This window comes from Bombus fervidus, chromosome 9, assembly GCF_041682495.2.
Source record: "Bombus fervidus isolate BK054 chromosome 9, iyBomFerv1, whole genome shotgun sequence".
In the NCBI taxonomy this organism is placed as follows: domain Eukaryota; kingdom Metazoa; phylum Arthropoda; class Insecta; order Hymenoptera; family Apidae; genus Bombus; species Bombus fervidus.
In genome coordinates this window covers 13,300,937-13,319,750 of record NC_091525.1, presented here as the reverse complement: position 1 = coordinate 13,319,750, position 18,814 = coordinate 13,300,937, and the positions used below count along the sequence as shown (strand labels likewise).

At 37.4% G+C, this 18,814-nt stretch overlaps 1 protein-coding gene and 1 long non-coding RNA gene across 8 annotated transcripts in view; one reads left to right on the top strand and one right to left on the bottom strand.

Moving 5' to 3' along the window:
* LOC139991046 (uncharacterized) overlaps positions 1–18,814 on the top strand; it is a 139,890-nt gene that overhangs the window by 114,323 nt on the left and 6,753 nt on the right. The gene's annotated exons all lie outside the window — the stretch shown is intronic.
* Positions 8,341–17,605, bottom strand: Ask1 (apoptotic signal-regulating kinase 1). 5 transcript variants are annotated; one of them, XM_072010741.1, is made up of 24 exons: positions 17,474–17,605; positions 16,939–17,065; positions 16,648–16,868; positions 16,389–16,583; positions 16,149–16,318; positions 15,704–15,872; positions 15,339–15,638; positions 15,006–15,259; positions 14,765–14,924; positions 14,180–14,533; positions 13,847–14,108; positions 13,625–13,762; positions 13,388–13,554; positions 13,230–13,325; positions 13,021–13,160; positions 12,742–12,897; positions 12,337–12,444; positions 11,587–11,699; positions 11,343–11,512; positions 11,008–11,272; positions 10,582–10,909; positions 10,354–10,501; positions 10,175–10,275; positions 8,341–10,131 (listed from the first exon to the last, which is right to left on the bottom strand). In XM_072010741.1, the coding sequence occupies exons 2-23, from the start codon at positions 16,973–16,975 to the stop codon at positions 10,195–10,197; spliced, it is 4,032 nt and encodes a 1,343-aa protein (XP_071866842.1). In that variant the 5' UTR covers positions 16,976–17,065; positions 17,474–17,605; the 3' UTR covers positions 8,341–10,131; positions 10,175–10,194. The 5 variants fall into 5 exon arrangements, with proteins under 5 accessions (XP_071866842.1, XP_071866839.1, XP_071866841.1 ...); XM_072010738.1 differs by having other exon boundaries at positions 8,341–10,091; positions 10,199–10,275; XM_072010740.1 differs by having other exon boundaries at positions 8,341–10,091; positions 10,199–10,275; positions 12,337–12,432.

Here is an 18,814-nt window from a genome sequence, read left to right as displayed (position 1 = left end):
TACAACGATATTTCACGCATAGGGATAAGTACCCTTACATAAACACCCACACAGGCGTTTGAATAGGACGCTTACACAGGTCATACTCGTTACTGTATATAGAGTGGGGCTCATAGTATTTATTAAAGGATCGTATGAGTCACTACCTAAGTCTAGTCCGAAAGTAACTGGCCAACGATCATCGATTCTCGTATACGTTGTTAATTATATCACTCGCTTAAATACATTTGGCTCTGTAGTTCTGTTTAATAAACATCGCTGAATATTATCTCAACACAAACATCGTGTCTTCCACAGATTATTAATCTTAACATCGAGATTAAATTCAAACACTTTTGCCTAGAGATGATCTAGCGCTAATTTCGTGCGTCGAAGCGGCGTCCGTGTTCCGAGGAACAACGCAACGCGAATCGCTCTCGCTTCGCCTCGTCCTGTGACTCGTGTGACGCTACAATTTTGTAATTTGACGGTATTGCAAGCTGTATCGAGTTTGCGCGAGAAATTTCCAAGTATCCGTTTAATTTACAAAGTTGCTACTAACGCTGTGAAAGAAACTCTGATAGCGTTAAAGTCTGAAAAAATACGAAAGCGAAACGATGATGCAGTCTACCGAGATAACCATAATCGGCGAATGGTATGAAATTAAGCACGGTCAAAGTCTTCCATCCCTAGCTCGTACGTTCTTTTTCGAGCTATTACGACGAACTGACTCCGACCCTGACAATAATAACAGTAACAATAACACGAAATCGTGGAGCGGTCTGATATGAATATGTATCAGGTACATCTGTTGCCTCGTAGACCTTTCGCCGTTATGAGACGAGAAAGGGTGCAGACGCGATTCAATATCGGTCCGGCATCTTCGCCAGAAGTTGCCAACGCGGGACTAATTTCCAGCCAGCGGCATTTTATCTCCGACTCGTCCAACCTGCATGAACAGCCACGTCCCACGATCGACGTTTCGATCGACGTTTGAATCCTGCGATCGAAGGGACGATATATAATATTTAATTAAGCGATTTCGATAAATAATCACGGCGGGGTGAGCGTAAAGGGTGCAAGGGGTTCGTACATCGTCTTTTATGCTTCATATTTGGAGGGTGAAAACGAGGGCAATTTTGTCTTGCTGATATGCAAATCGAGTTTATGCAGATGCGGCTATAATCTCTGTCAATTTGTTTTCGCACGTTTCGACGGTTCCACTCGTGTTCGAGCTACCAAACGGTAAAGTAAATTTAACGAAACAGAAAGTAAAATCCGATTGCTGCGTTGACTATTTTTAAGATTCGTCGGATCGAGGAGGAAAAATTATCTTTTTAAACGTCTTTCGACAAGGACGGAAGGCACACCGCGGAAAGATTTTATCGAAGCGGGGGATAGGAGGCTTCGTCGTCGGCCTTTCGGCAACAAATTAAGGATTTTAAGCCGAAAGTAATTAGTCCCGGCGAACAAGGTGTCACTCCGTGAAAACGAGGAGACGGCGAGTCAGCCTTCATTGTTCTCGCCATAATCCCCAGGGAGGACGTTCATAAGTTCCTTCTTCTCTTAGTCCTCGGCGAAGAAAACGGCTGGAAAGGATGATTTCGCTTTCCGGCCGGATTAATCGCCCTATCGACCGTCTCCTCTTTTTTCCCCTTTTTCTCGTCTGCTTCCCGAACAAAGCGGAGGACGTATCTCGGCACGTTGGCTCGAAAACCACTTCTTATTAACCTTCTTAGTTACACCGACTCCTGCGTTGCATTGGTCCTACACTCGTCTCAAAGGACGTAAATAACGCGTACTGTATCAACGCCACGACTTTAGTATTTCAGACTTTGATCGTTACGAAACGACGATCAACGAAAAATACCGATCGGTCAATAGTATCGAAGCTTTTGAACGTTCGTCGATATCTTGAACGAGCAATTAGACGCTCGAGTAGCACGGACGAATTTACTTTGGTCCATCGACTCGACGCAAAAGAGATAAGAATCGCGGAGAACAAGAGGATTCCGGAGAATCGTACGATCGGTTACGCGTGGAAGAATCACGACCGATTACTGCGAAACTGGAAATTGAATTACCAGATACGATCTTTCCCTCTCTATTGTTCTCTCTTGTAGAGCGGCGGGACTCGACGCGATAATCTTATTTAGCCTTTCTACTCGGCCAAATGGATTATTTCGGCCGGCGATGAAAGCCTGCCGTTCGAAAATCGCGGATCCTCTTTAGTTACTCCGCCGACGCAGTTAGTTAATTAAAAGGTAAAGAGGGAGAGGGAGAAAACCGGCAACGATAGAGAGAAGAGGAACGAAGAGGTAAAAGGCTGGCCAGACAGCTTGGAATTTGTATCCCGATCGCGGCGTACGACCCTTTCTGCTTCGAATCGCTGCGATTGCATCGGGACGGCGAGTGTTTGCACCGGTTTATTTGCGATTTCCACGTGTCCCGAGTTAATTCGAAATGTGCTCGTTATTACCACCGCCTTTCCCTTTAAAGCCGATGGCATCCGTTGGAATACAACGATATTTCACGCACAGGCACTGTTACGCCACGAGGCTTAGCATAGGTCGTGTTTCTATCCGTCTCTCGCGGTCCTACAGCGTCGCAGACGGATCGTCTTATCTGCCCGACGAAAAATATACAATGTATCGACCAGCGTGTCGCGTAATTTTAAATGCTAACTACTTAACTCGGTAAAACGACTGCCTTTATTGGTAACGCGGTTAAGTTTCTGCTACAAAAAGATTACAAGAACTGTCGCGTATTACAAGAACGTCTCGTACCATCAAGGAGGAAAACTCGGTGTGGGTGTGCCCTTTTGAACTTTTTTTTTTTTTTTTTTTTTTATCGTGGGGAAATCCTCATGGACACTCGGCGCTGCGTAGCAACGACCGTGTAGTGTCGGACTCTTACCGACTAAAACCCCACGGTGGTCATCCCGACGTTCAGAGGTGCACCCGGGGTCTCTTGCGAATCACTACCGAGTGGTGCCCTTTTGAACTAAGAACGCGGATTCGTCTTTCACACTTTTCGGTAGAAAAGTGAGGGGTGACGATCCGAGATGTTCGTTGGTTAATAAATAAAACTACGAAGAGAAAGAAAAGCAGATGCGGCCCATGGGCATCCTCGTTCGTGGCAAAAACCTGCTATTTCGCTAGACACCGGCTTTCTCCGTAATTGGTAAGAGCGTGCGAAAAACCCAAGGACCATCCGTAAACCGAAAATACTTATGTGAATGGAAACGAAACTAAACAGATTCGGTTTATGGTATTTCCTTGGGTTTGTCGCGGGTCAGCGTAACAATGTGCAGATCCTGGCGACCAGACCGTGAGGGACCTCGCAAGGACCGTCGCATTTGGCGCAACGCATGGCAAGCAGAACTCGATCCGTGACAAGCGCGTAGTTGTCATCAAGCAGCGAGTTCCTGAAACGTCGATTTCGGTCCGTTGTTTCGTGCACGCGAAGAAGGTAGCATGCGTGATGATAGCGAATTAGTGGGGGTCGTCTCCCAGAGAAGACAAAGAATTGATCTAAGGGCAATCATTCTCGTTTGAAGATTCGAACGACGTACATCGAGAGGTCCGACGATTGAGATTAAAGTCGCTTAGTCTAACGAATTCATCGAGAGATATCGTAAAGTCGAGTCGAATTTCTGTAACGCATTAACCGTATTCGTCGCTAAATAATTTGCGACGCTTTTATTATTATATAATTTATTGTTAAAACTAGAAGTTATATTAACCTGTTAATACAGTGTTAAATTCATTAAATTCAACTATCTCTGTTATCTTAACCGAAACAGGGGAACGACTAATCCTAGGCGTCGATTATACGAATCGTAGCGAGAATTTTCGCCTCTCGCTCACGCGTTTTCCTCGCGACCGCGTCTCTCCGCGAGCGATCGTAACAGACACGATACCCTTACACAGACACCCACACAGGCATTTGAACGAGACATTTACACAGATCATACTCGTTACTGTATGAAGAGTAGGGTCCTAAATATTTAAGGGATCATAGGTCACTACCTACGTCTAGTCCGAGAGTAACTAGCCAACGATCAACGATTCTTGCATACTTTGTTAATCATATCACTCGCTTATATACATTTGGTTCTGTAGTTCTGTTGAATAAACATCACCGAATATTATTTCAACATAAACATCGTGTCTTCCACGGATTATTAATCTTAAATTTAAGATTAAATTCTAACAGCGTCTAATTTGAAGGTCGACGTACATACGGAGATTAATGTATCGCCCTTGTACGCTAATATACGTGTTTTTAAACGAATGTTTGTATATACCAGAGGTCGACGAGAAAAAGGGGGAACGTCAGTTTTGACGAATTTCGAGCTTAATATTTTTTTCGCACGCTCTTGCCTGCGCTCTTTGCCACTGGGTACGTCGCATTAATTTCAATCAACATTTTCAGGCTTTTCACTGTGGCTGTAAGAAATTGAGGTGTACAACGTGCTTCTCATATTTTCCAGTTTAATACACGTAATACGATAATGATAAAATTTAAAATTGTTAGGGTTATTGGATGTATGTGAATGCAAAGGAACGCGTGGATAAATTGCAAGGTAGAAAATATGTATATTTTGAATATTAAAGTGAAAGTACAAAGTTTGGAATACTATACGAGCTGGTCCAGATCCGCACGCTAGCAGCGTTACCCTACGACTGAAAAACCCTGAAACCAACGTTGCGTGGGTACCGTTTATGGTTTGCCTTCGACGCAGTCTTTTGTCTATGCGCTGTCGATGGTGTCACGTAAAATAATAAAAAAACACAAAAAATAATAAAAAAACATAAAAAAAAAGACAGAATTTATTTCTTCACACTTGATTTACACTTGACTTCCGAACTCTAGGAGCGACTTTTTAAGACTGAAGCTCTTACAATTCCATCTTTAAAAACTGATATGTTTCTTTCTTCGTCATCCCTCAATATCCCCACTATCCACGCGTTTGTTAGCCGTTCTCGAATATTCGGCAAAAGGACCGTTGGGATATTGAGGGTTCATTGAGCACTTCGCCTCGCCGACATACACTGTCGCCGAGTGCGGCCGCATCTTTATTTCTATCATCAGCGGTTCCGAAGCGCGGCCCGGTCTTTGATGTAGATCGAGGTGTAGTTGATGTTACAATGGCTTCGGTGCTTGACAAAACTAAAGATCAGATGTAGAGTTTTCTTAGAAGTGGCGACCACATCAACAAAAATGATACAGAATAAAATGTATTTTCATGCATCTGCGAGGAAATACGAGGTTGTGATTATTTTCGAAGTTACATATGGAAAAACACATAAGCAAAATAGATATAGAGCAAGCAAAAATTTTAAGGACAATAGTTAACGCTGCATGGTACGTCAGAAATGAAGACCTACGAAAAGATCTAAAAATTCCAACGGTCAAAGAGGAAATCGCTAGATACGCGAAAAAGTACAAAGAAAGACTTGCAGCACACCCAAACCAGCTGGTTGCTGAAACAAATAAAACCAAAATAGAAAGAAGACCGAAGAGGAAGCATCCCGCAGACCTCGCAATAGAGATGCAATAGGTAACTTAGAAGATGGAACCCCGCTGGGGGTAACCATCCACGTGCTATATTTTTATTCTTTAAGCTATAATATTTTACCAAACGTCCTTCTGGACAAATTGTAAAAATTTAAACAAATAATCAATAAAAAAAAAACATATGGAAAAGTAAATTTTCGTTCTCTGAGAAGTGCCAAAGCATGGAACCGTTCCCTCTGTCTCGCTGCGATAAAAATAAAACTCAGATCGATCCGTCGAGTGACTCTTCTTAAACAAATTCTCAACAAAGTGATGTTTCCCACGAGCTCAGAAACATATTCTTCTTTAGCGTTGATCGAACTTCGTTTTACTTTTTCCCATTTTACTCAGAATCGTATGCAGAATCGTTGTGTACGATCGAAAAAATATTAATAATTTTACAGGAGAGGAATCGATAGAACTCGCGAGGAATATTTTTTTTTTTTTTATTCACTATTTGTTTAAATTTTTACAATTTGTCCAGAAGGACATTTGGTAAAATATTATAGCTCGAAGAATAAAAATATAGCATGTGGATGGTTACCCCCAGCGAGGTTCCATCTTCCAGGTTGTTTATCATATTTCTATTGCGAGGTCTGCGGGACGCTTCCTCTTCGGTCTTCTTTCTATTATGATTTTATTTGTTTCAGCAACCAGCTGGTTTGGGTGTGCTGCAAGTCTTTCTTTATACTTTTTGGCGTATCTAGCGATTTCCTCTTTGACCGTTGGAATTTTTAGATCTTTTCGTAGGTCTTCATTTCTGACGTACCATGCAGCGTTAACTATTGTCCTTAAAATTTTTGCTTGCTCTATTTCTATTTTGCTCATGCGACTCATTGCTGCCGTCCCCCATAGTGGGACTCCGTATGTCCAGATTGGTTTGATCATTGTTTTGTATATATTTAGTTTATTCGTTATGCTTAATTTAGATTTTCTATTGATTAACCAGTACATCTGCTTCCTTTTTGCACTTATTCTGTTTATTATTGATTTTATATGGTGCTCCCATGTAAGGTGTGTGTCTAAATGTATTCCTAGATATTTGACTCGCTTTGTTTGTGCTATGTGGGCGCCGTTCAGTTGGATATCTGGTGTTTTTCCTTTTCTAAGCGTAAATGTTACGTGGTTGCACTTGCCGGTGTTCGCTTTTATTTGTTTGTTTTGCAACCATTTTTCTATTTTTGTAATGTGTTCTTGTAGTAGTGCGGCGGCCGTTTCTTCGCGAGGAATATGACGAGCTATCGCGAGGCAACCCTTCGAGGAGGGCACCCTTTCAAATGCTACAGTCGAGCCGCTTAACTATGTATTTCACCCTCCCTAAAACTCAACGAATTTTACGAAGAATCCGCCAACTGTGCCTCCCGGTAATATATGCGGAAGCCTGACAAAGGCACATTAACATTTATATTTGCGAAGACGCGGCCGATCGCGAGTCCCCGATACCGCTACGACTTCCGTTATGGAATTGCTAATGATAAGCACCGTGGAAGGGCTGAAAAACGTTTATTTCATGGGTGTAACACGAGTCGCTCTATCGCCCAAATAGCGCGAGTGAAATATTCGACGCCTGGAATGCCAAGTTTTTCCTGAGGGAATAAAAAGAGGTATATGGCGGTGTAGTAACGTAGCGGTTTAGAGGACTGTAATCGAATTCCATTCGCTATTTTCGCGGCTACGCTCGGTTACATGGTCGGTAATGGCTTCGGCAAAAAGCTTGTCCAACGAAAAGCAGTCTGAAATTAAATTATCTCGTGTCGAGACGCTAACGATGATAAACTCCGAGGGAATGGAAAACTTTGCAGACATGACAAATTTTTTACGTATTTCGTACGGATCGATAGACGAGAATGTAAATTATAAAATGAAAAATACAAAAAAGAAAAATGACACGCGAAAATATAAATAAATAAATAATAGGAATCTGCTGTAAGAAAAACGAAGGGGAACGAGAGTATTCCGTATCGCGATCGACTCTTTAAATATTTCATAGGAGGATCGGTTGGATCGCAGGCGCGTGCAAATGCATCGGAACGAGAGTCGACGAGAGGAAAGAGAATGGCCAAAAAGGAATAGCAGGGCCCCGACGTTGAAAATAAGCGGCTGGTTCAAGGGGTTGCGTTTATAAGCCACGGGCTTTTTTGTAGTGCAAATGAATAGGTCCGACCCTCGTTCGTCGTAGGGAGCCGAGTGTCCGAAACTTTTGCAATTTTACGCGGCGGCTGCTCGGTGCATTTATTTTCCTGAAAAATTTAAACTCCCTCTCTGCTGCTCCTACATAGGTGCGCGAGGTATTGCGCGTTTTTTTCTCTTCCAATTACGCGAAACGAACGAGACGAAAAGGATCTTGAAAGCAGATCGCGCGCGATGAAAGCTCGATGACGCTCGCTACGCCACGTTTTGTTCCCTCTGGAAAAGCCAGATCGTATCGCCAAGGATAATCCCAGCGGAGGCGGATAAGACAGCGGAAAGACACGGAGGCTGCTTCTACATCGATGAGTTGCGAATCTATTTGGCTTATCTTTTAAACGGAGTATCGCATCCAGATAAAGAGAGAACGCCTCATCCATATCAATGCAGAGAAGTTGGATAGACGATGAAAAAGGAACGCCGACCCCTCGAACCGATCACGTATACTCGTCTCCCCCGGGTTTCGACCCTTTCGCCTTTGGGAATCGCTCTGACTCCTCGTTTACTTTCGATTTCAATTAAACCTCGCTATTTTTTTTTTACTATCGAAACCTTCTCGTCGTTCTCTGACTAGAGGCAAGGTTAAAAAAAAAAAATCAAGGACAACTCTGCTTTCTTCTTGCCGGAATCTTTATTACAAATTTCAGCTTGCTAGAATAACAAGAATAATTAGTCTTATCGAATACAGCGAATGAAAACAGTAATGTGAAACCGTCTTAACAATTAAGCCGATGTATCTCGTTCGAGACGATATCTTTTATTATTCACGATCGTTCGAACCATTTCGGTGACAATATTCGGTGAATAATGTTCTCCTATTAAAATTACGCTATGTAATAGTTGCTCAACAATTTGTAGAATATTCCTCAAAATAATTAGAGGATTAAATTTCAGGTATCAACGATAAAAAGTTAAAATTCTATTCTATTTAAAATAGTAATAATTATTTTAAATAAAAGAATATGCAACGTGTAATATGTGGAGCAAAATTTTATATTCTTCCAATATATGTGTATCCACTAATTCCACTAATGGCTATAATCCCCCAATTATTTTGACCTTAATCGTAACGATAAATATGAAACGAAACATCACGTGTATCCCTGATGCGATTAGGCACTTATTTCAATTGACTGGCATGATTATGCTGCATTATTGCAATGGAAGTCAAAATGGAAGTATCAGAAAACGCGATTCATTCGTATTCTATACAATGTGTATAAAGGAAGCATAAATTTTCAAAGGAAAATGTCACATACAAAGCGTGAAATTTGCGATTATATAAAAATTTGTATCTACAAAAGTCTATTAAATTCAAGGCGCTTGATTAATAGCGAATATCCGTTATAAACTATAAGAAGCACTTTATGAAACTACGCAAGAACTCTTCGCATAAAATAAATGTTTTCGTGCGTACCTAGGAAGACACTTAATCATTGCTCGAGAAATATAGAATTACCAACAACAAAAACGTTTTCTCATTTGCGAATAATAAATATTTTCTCTTGTACTACTACACTGGTTTGTAAGGCACTACGATCGTTTGTTTCTCTGTTCGTTATCGTCTAAGACTCTTCTTTCGATGCCTAATTATACGGAACAAAGAAGAAACCAGTCAACATTTCGCAGAACACGAAAGCACAAAACAACTTCCTACATGTACATATTTCTTTTCGGTAATATCAGTTTTACTGTGGCAGTAATGTCAAATTTGTGAGAACATAAATATTACTTTGAATTCTCGAATCTTTAACCTTTTACTTTAAGTAACAATCGGAATATCATTTTCGTAAACTTGGCAAGATTAATATTATGGATTAACAAGTCGAGTGAAATCGATGATTTCCAAATATACAATTTTTGCATATCATCATAATACATATAGTTACTCGACGTAGCAATACTGATTTCTGTACAATATAGTTGTTAAATGTACTTCCAAGAGATTGTAAAGTTCCGCGTGTAACGAATTCATCTTGAAACGAGTCAATATATGCAAAATTTGTTATATATACACACCTATCTCTTATATATAACTAGTAAATACTCTACATTTAGGAACTACAGAACTAATAATATCATTGTGCATTTAAAACCTTCCGTGTAAATTCATTTTACGGATAATATTGTAACAAACGACACAGGTATTTCGTTCGACGTTAAGATTTAGTTATTCCGCTCTCCTTGGTCGCTGCTATATGTACTAGCAGTTTAACCAGTCCTTTACCCTGCATCAAGTTAACCATTCGCAAACGAACCAATTTCAATGTGGTACACGATTTAACTACTCGTTCTTTTCCATTTCATTATTGCTTTGTCGATATTTTAATATAGCTTGCCATATCCTCAATTCGATTCCTCCTCTAAAAAGTTATAATATTTATTAAATATTCTCTATATATATATATAATTATTATATATATATATTTATTAAATATTCTCTATAGTCTAAAGAAACCTTCTTATCTACCTGAGATTAAGTCTGCGAATGTCCTCACGTGTAACGTGATTTAAGACATCATCCAGTGTGTACTGCTCGTATAGGAACTGTAAAAAGCGATATCAATTAGTACAATCCTTTATTAGCTAGGAGAAAACTATCGATATAAATTGTGTAATATTCACCCTTTCGATCGACATTTCATCCACCTGAAGACTTTGTAACCACTCGATAAGAGCTTGGTTACTGCATGAAGTTGTACTAGAAGGTGCATCGCTAATAACCAATGAAATTGGCTGTTGCACTATGTTTCCAGATATTGATGAATTATATCTATAACAGGGACGCAAGTTAATTGCAACATATCGTATTATGCATTCCAAATTAAAATTACGAACACAATTAAATCTTACCCTGATTCTTGTCTCATAGTTCGTCTATTTATACCTTCGCAAAGTCGTGTTAAAGCATTAACCTGAGTTCTTTGTTCCTCGAGAACCTGTTGCAATAAAGCTTGATACGATTTCTGACTTTCGATCAGTTCTTGCAGCAATCTCAAATTCTCCATTTTTAAAGCCCCCATTTGATCTCGATATTCTTTCCAGTACTTGTTATCCAAAGAGTCACCGGTTTTCTGCGATTTTACAGAATTTACGGTCGATACACCGGATGTAGATCCTTCTTCTGGACCTTGATCGCCGGTTTGTACGCGTTCTTGACCAAGTAAATTGGCGCCGAGTTCTGTAAACAATGTATTAAGAATTTCTGTAAATAATATGTTAATGTATAAAATGATGTTAGAAATATTACTTTACACAAAAAAATGACCATAATATTACCAGGGGAAAGTACAGTGATGGCAGCTTGTACAGCATTTCTCACTAAATTATCCAATGCAAACATCCAATGAGGCTTTATACTATGCATTCGTAGAACCTCGTTCACCGCCGTTTGAAATAAATAAATTGCTAAGTTGAGATGATTAATGGCGATAGAATCAAAATCTAATTCTTCTTTCAATGTTCTAATCGCTGTCACGATCACTCCTTGATTTTGTTCCACGATATAATCTCTCAAAGCCCGCATTAATAATATTAGATGGTTCTGAAAACATAAAAACTCGGTATTAATTAAAATACGTAATTTACATTCATGGAAATTTAGAAATAATTACCATTTGAAGAACAGTTTGACCCTCCGCCTGACATATACCTCTCATCCATACTTCGCAAATTTTTGCCTCGTCTTGATTAAGAACTCTGGTTAATGTCATTCTTCTTTGACTATCTTTTTTCAGCAGATAAAAACCCTCTTGTTCCTCGCCAGCCTTCTGGCCGGGTTGACCTATTAGTAATATAAGAACACGTTCAAGTTAAACGATTCTCAAACACATTACAAAATTAATTATAATCATTCACCTCCTAATTCAACTTCTGGTGATAATAAACCACCAGAAGAACTTCTCCTAGTCATGGAGGCTCCTGCTGTGTCACTTTCACTTGTCTCTATAGAAGGTGTATTTCCTATTGTACTGAAAATACGTTAAATCGATGTTATATCTAAATGTTATTTACACTCGCATCATTGTGCTTTGAATTTAAAGTTTGCGTTATACACGTGTCACAAGGGCAAGAACATTTCCTGGAAGATATTTTGATTGAAAATAAACCTGAATACATAGGGCAATCACTGAAGCTATGAGTATATTCTACAAGCACTATCTCAAATCTCCTATCAATAATCTTAAGAACTTAAAGTTGAAAAGCATATGAATAGTGTTACATAAATCAAGTTTGTAATAAATTTCCATTGAACTTGTTTAGGACATCAAACTTCAGTTCACAGTATCATTAGCTTAAGACTAAAATGACAAGGAAGATTAAAATGACATAGGGATCTTAGTCTTCCTCCTTACTACATAGAAAAATATACCGAATTACACATATTACAATTAAACAGGAAGCTCCATTGCCCACAACACATGAACGTTTAGCGACATAAAGCAACACAAATATTAATCAATTATATGGCCTAACTACTATTAACCATAATTAATTCCTTGCTTGTATGAAGATAGATTTTTCTGTTTTTTGTCAATAACATGTATTACTATTATTTGTTATATTTTTGACAAACAGCTATAACCATCTATAGCGTTAGTACCATACCTGTTAAAAGAAAGGGTTGCAGTGGGCATTCTAATGGGGGACAGAAGGTGTGCTGGACTGCGCTCCCTCAGTGGGCTTGACTTTGTTAGCCCTCCACTGTACGTGACACTTTTCGATTATATTTCATCATAAGAAAATGGAATTTAATGACAAACAGAAAATAAAGAAGAAAGAAAGTTAAACCGCTAACCACGTATTCAAATACATTGCGTGCAATGTATTCAGATTTATTACCCGAAAAAAGCTATTTACTAACTGCTATACATTTCTTTGAAACGCAAAATGTATCTCTATATAAAAATTGCTTTCAGCAGCAAAACAACAAAAATCGGACGATTCATAAATAAATTGGAACATGAATATTTGCATATAATTACATTAATATAAATGACATATTTACGTTACCTATCGTCTGACTGTGAAGTTTGAATAGGAGAAACGGAAACAATATGATTATTATTGGTTTTATCAGATTTCCCTAAGCGTTCTAATCTGTCAGCAGGTACTGAAATGCTTCTACTAAAATCAGGTACTGCGGCCAATCGATTGGTTTTCTTTTTTCTACGCACATAAAAAACAATATTATTGTATCTATTTACTTATGTAATATGGAGTTTGTATGTGCGTGTGTGTATGTGTGTGCGTGTGTATGTAAATATATACATATATATACATATCACGTACTCATTTAGAAATGGATCTTCTAATAATTCAGCTGCAGTTGCTCTTATGTCAGGATTGGGTTCAAAACAGCGTAATATAAAATTCTTTGCCCTTTCAGATAATTCCGATGGAATTTCAGGGTGTATTTTGTAATACCCAACCTGTTAGAATGAACTTTTTAAATATATATATAAGATTGTCTTCGGTAGAAATTAACTCTAATATTTTACCTTAAACACTGCAGCTTGAGGGGAACCTAATTCAATGAACGGTGGTTTACCAGTCGCCATTTCAACTATTGTGCAACCCAAAGACCAAATATCTGCCTACATCATATATCATAATATAATAATTTTCCTTTTGTAAATAAAGAATATGTATAACTTACAGGAGCACCATATCCACGCTGTCCCTTATCAATAACTTCCGGCGCCATATATTGCAAAGTCCCGGTAAACGTTTCTGTACTTGGACATAAACCAGCTAATCGTTTCGACATGCCGAAGTCTGAAATCTTTACTACGCCACTATACGTATTGACTAAAACATTATCGCCTAAAAACAATAATTAAAGTAAAGATACTGAAGACTTCATAAATAAAATATTTCGTACATTATACTTTACCCTTAATATCTCTGTGGACGATTTTTTGATCATGTAGATATTTGAGACCTTCTAGGATTTGTTTAGTGTAATAAGCAATTGTAGATTCATTTTCTTTCAAAGGGCCCCATTTTGACCTTAGTAAGGCTGATAAACTACCTAAGAGAATTAAAGAAAAGAATAAAAAGAAATATAGTAAATATATACTATTCCCCTTTATACTCTTTCATTCTATTTATTTACCTCCAGGGACTTGCTCCATGAAAATTTTAAAGTATCCTTCTTCACTTACAGAACCTAAGTATTGCACAATATTTCTATGCCTCAATTGGCTATGTAATTTAATTTCCTCGTGTAAGGGTTGCACATCTCCCAAATTCCGTTCTCGAATTTCTTTGACGGCAATTCTAACTTGCGTGTTTAAATCTCGAGCAGCATAGACAATCCCGTATGTACCTTTACCCAGCATTATTCGTTTGTTTTGGTCATCCAATTCATATTCAAACTGTGAAGGAATAAATGTTAATGAAATAAATTTATTTAAAAACTGATATTAACTAACAATAATTTACAAACCTTCATCCTATCATCAGTCATATATGCATCCAAATCTGTAACCATACCCTCCTGATCCCTGGTCATCTCCAAGATTAAATCATAAAATCTTTGTCTGCATTGAACAGACGGGAAATACATTTGGAAATCGTCGGAGTTTTGATGGACGTATAAAAAAAGACAGCGTTCGTCTCTTTTATACAAGCTTACACTGCGTATCATGTTCGCGGTAAATAACCAATCGTGAACTTGTTTACAACTATTCTTCATATTGTCCAAGCAAAGATTCCAAATTTGCACCGATTTCTCTTCTGCCCCAAGGTTAACGTTTACATAGCTCGGCATCAAGATCTTCGTTGGCTCCAACACTAAGAGCTAAAATAGGAAGATTAGTGACTAATCCCTCTTTTCACTGCAGAAGATCGTAATAGAATCTTGATTCATTAAAGTCAGTCTAAGAACCTGCACTAAGAGCAGTTTTATATTGTTCTTACTTTGACCCAAAATGTACAGAAGTAAGCTGGATTGGTAACACAATATTATAAGCCATAGTCTCCCGAATTGGAAACTGGATCCTTTGTAGAACGATTCCATTTATCAACTTACTGGAAACCGTATACTATCTCCAACTTCCGATTTTGTAGCTTCAACAAAGTAGTCCATCCAAAAACTAAATATTTGCTCCTCTGGTGAAACCTCGGCTTCCTCATTCTTTTTACGAAACCTATCTATCAGCGATATGTTCCCTATTGTTGATTTCAGGTACCTAATTAAGAAACAATACAATTAATATTCTAACGCTTTCTATTTTAACATACATATAACTTCAATGATAACGAGTACATACCAGTTTGGCGGCTTCAGTTTAAACATGCACTCGGCGGCTTGAATAGCTTTCGAATAGTCTTCGGCAAGTACACTGATTTCAAAAAACGTTGCCACATCCCAATAATCCTTTAGACTGGATAAGCTACCTTTCTTGCCAATGAGATTGTTCAATACCATGCCTATGTGTTGTAATTCTTCACTTCTGGAAAATTCGTTCCCTGCTATAACGAGTAACGTAGCAAGATTGATACCGGCATATTCATTTGGTTGCACCTGAATATAAAAGTTGTACTTAGAAGAAGTTGTGCGGTTCAAGTGTTTGTTATATTACAAAATGAAGAAAATAACATACCTCGAAACCTTTTCTATACCAATGAATAGCATTTTTTAAACTTTCTTCGTCAGTGTGTCTACTTTCTACGAATTTATCTTTATATATTCTTCCACACAAACATAACATATCAGGAACATGGTTTTCTTTCTTCTCTAGTGCTTTTTCTATAACTTTTAATGCTCTCTCCCTATCACCTTCTTTATTTCGTCGATTTAACGCGAATGCGTATAGATACCGAATAGCTGGCGTGTTGATGTAATTCTTATGAGTCGGTATCGTTCTTAAATCATCAACTAATTGTACCATTGCATCGTAATCCTACGCATACATAACTCTAATTAGTAAAGAAATATTTTTCGAAACAAAAATCATAACTACATTACCTGTATTTCACGGAAAGAAATCAGAACGTTTAAAACAACCTCTCCAGACAAAACGTTTGGGTCATCTAAGCGTTTACGCATATTGTTCAAAGCTTTTGATAGTTCTTCTCCAGAATATGTTTCACGAGCTTTCCGCAAATCCGCGAGGAACTTTTCTTTCATATGTGCTCTAAAAATTGTATAATTTATTGTGGAAATCGATAATGAGAATGGCATTATTATAACACTATTACAATAAGTTCGAGTTTGTTACAAACTGTTAGCAAGATTCTCAAATTATAGATATGCTCGAATGCTATAACTCAATTTTATGTACAAAATGATAAGATAAGAAAATATTCACTTTGTTACTATGACATAATTTGAGTAAAAAAAATGATGTACTTTGCTTTCTTATCTATAAAAATAAGATATGATAACAATGTAGTGAAAACTCAAAACATACTTAGATTGTACTTCAACATCTTGAAATAACTTTTTGAGCTTCAATGTAAGATGTTGCTTCGGGTCTATGACTTCTTCCCCAGTGATCCTGGTAGTAGCTGGATTAGTTGCCACGCATGAACCGCATTCCACCACACGATAGGATACAAATGTATAGTTACCACATGATAACTGCACATTGTGAAATTATATGTTAAAAGATAATTTTTAAATATAATGTATTAAAACAATATAAATGTACCTTAATTCTGATTGTTGTTTCTGTATCTATGTCATTATGTAATAGAATATTTTCTTTCATGCCGAAACTTTCTCTGACACCAAGGTGATAAAACAAGGCAGACTGTTGCAATTGAATACTTAAATCTACAACAGCTACATCTGCATTATAGAATGTATCAAGTACATTTGTTTCGCCAAAATCCAACTTTTCAAACTAGAAAAATAATAATCAAAAATATTTAGAGATTGTAACTTTTAGCAATAAAAAATATTTATACCTGAATATGATGCATGTTGGCATTAACTAGATTGCAGGCTTGTCTAACTTCCTCTAAGGCTCTTCTTCTCTGAGCCAAATGTTCTGGTTGTTGTAAATCTAAAACACAAGCTACATCCATTCTGGGTCTTCCTGAAATGGTGGTGTGCCCGGAAATATCACTATATGTACCAATGCTGTCAGTACTAGAAATACCTTCTGCGATATTTGATTGTGCAGCCACTGTAAAATGTTATTAATGACTAACGATACCAAATATCTTCTCAATGAATTGAATATAACAAGAAATTACCAGTCATGTCAACTGTATCGCCACAAACCGATGGCATGTTGTATAATTGTTGAATGGAAATGGTATTCTTAATTCTTGCTTAATAAGTGTTTGGAAGTATCAACGAACAAGAGACTTGTAAATTCACCTGTTTGAAAAAATAAAATACATAGCATAGTAATAAATTATAAATTTGTATTATTATACCATTAAACATATTTTAATTACCATAAAGTATAAATTTATAACTTTTCAGAACATTACGAATTATATGTAAAAACTAAAACATATGAAGTTTTAAGAAAGTTGTACAATTCATACAACTTTCAAAGAATGTTTTAAACAATTGTCGTAAAGAAACATTACTAGTCTACAGAAGACTTTGAACTACAACGAAACAACAAAACGTAATAAAATCTTGAACAAAAATTAGCTTGTGACATTGGCTTGCAAAAAACTAACGCATAGTGAAAATAATGCACGTCGCATCACGAACGCTACCATGGGATTCTCGTAAGGGAATTATTGTTTAATTGGACCAGGATACGCGAAATACCTTTTACACTGCACATTATAGATACAATCTTCCATTTCTTCTAGAACACACAAATCCGGAGTCGAGGTCGTGCTCGTGCTGTACAACTCACATAAAGAAGTTTCTTGTTAGTTCACAGATGGCAGAAAGATCAGTCGCTCTGCCGGTATAAAAATAGAAGCTCTTAAGATAGAACGCATTATAATAAGAATGAAATGATAATTGCGATTAGAATCGTGGACGTAAAAATCACAACCACGCAAATCATTTAATAATCCTCGAACGCAATAGTGGAAATAAATATTAGAAGCACACAGTAACCAGATTGACTTTAAGTTATTAGAAGGATGATTTAATTCGTGGAATACACGATATTTATAAAAAAATGTGTACAAAAAAAAAAGAATTTAATTAATTTGTATGTCAACTATGAAACATCTTCCAGCATGGTTGCCAACGTGATATTAAATAAATTAATCTTCAAATGCATATCTTTGATGATAAAGCGTGGTCATTGTTCACGAGATTTATACTCTGTAGAGTTAAAACATCGGACACAAGATAGCCTGAATGCTACTACCGCAAAACACTTTTGTCGATCGACTAGAATCGACCATTTATTTGGAGAACATACTAGCTGAAGAGGTTCGGCAACACGTAAATGCGAATAATGAGTTTGTAGGTCATTCGGATTCGATTGGACTGAATGTTACAGTACAGAGGCATAGTGGAAACGTACCAATGAACTCCACACGAGCAGGATGTTAGGAACAGGAAGAGCGACCATAGTTACGTAGATTGTCGGAAGCCACGACTTTTCTACTCGCGTGCCTATGACTGTTAACTGCTGTTAAATAGAATAAGAGATCTCAATTTCGCTCCTTTATTCATCAGAGCAACTTTGCCCATCAAATTTAATATCTGGGTTAATATGTAAAGACTACTTCTACTTGTTAGATATAAACTTCCTTATTCTTTACTTAATCACATAGAATATTATGCAATTGGATAGGTCACAAATATGATCGCAATGCAAATAGTAAATGCGTAAATGCATTCTTTATTTGCTCTATATGTATATTGTTATATTCTGTCTTGATTTATTTCTGACAAAATTTATAAATAAACTTAGTCTAACTTTGTCACTTAGTAAAAGAATGTTATATAATAAATAAAATAAAATTAATATCTAGAAATTTAAAAAGTAAGTAATTATTACTATCACATTGTAAGTTTCTCAGTGTATAATCAATATCAACTTACTTGAATGACATGAAATCAATATCCCCCGATAAACAGCAAAGTTGTAGAAACTACGTGATCCTATCGCTGGATAGTCGATTACGCGATCCGTATTGAAAA

Coding starts and splice junctions, on each gene's coding strand:
- Ask1 (XM_072010738.1), bottom strand. CDS start 16,975: ATGCCATCGGTTTGTGGCGATACAGTTGACATGACTG. Junction 16,869..16,938: donor CGATACAGTTGACATGACTG/GTAATTTCTTGT, acceptor AACATTTTACAG/TGGCTGCACAATCAAATATC. Junction 13,326..13,387: donor AGCGTGGATATGGTGCTCCT/GTAAGTTATACA, acceptor TATATGATGTAG/GCAGATATTTGGTCTTTGGG.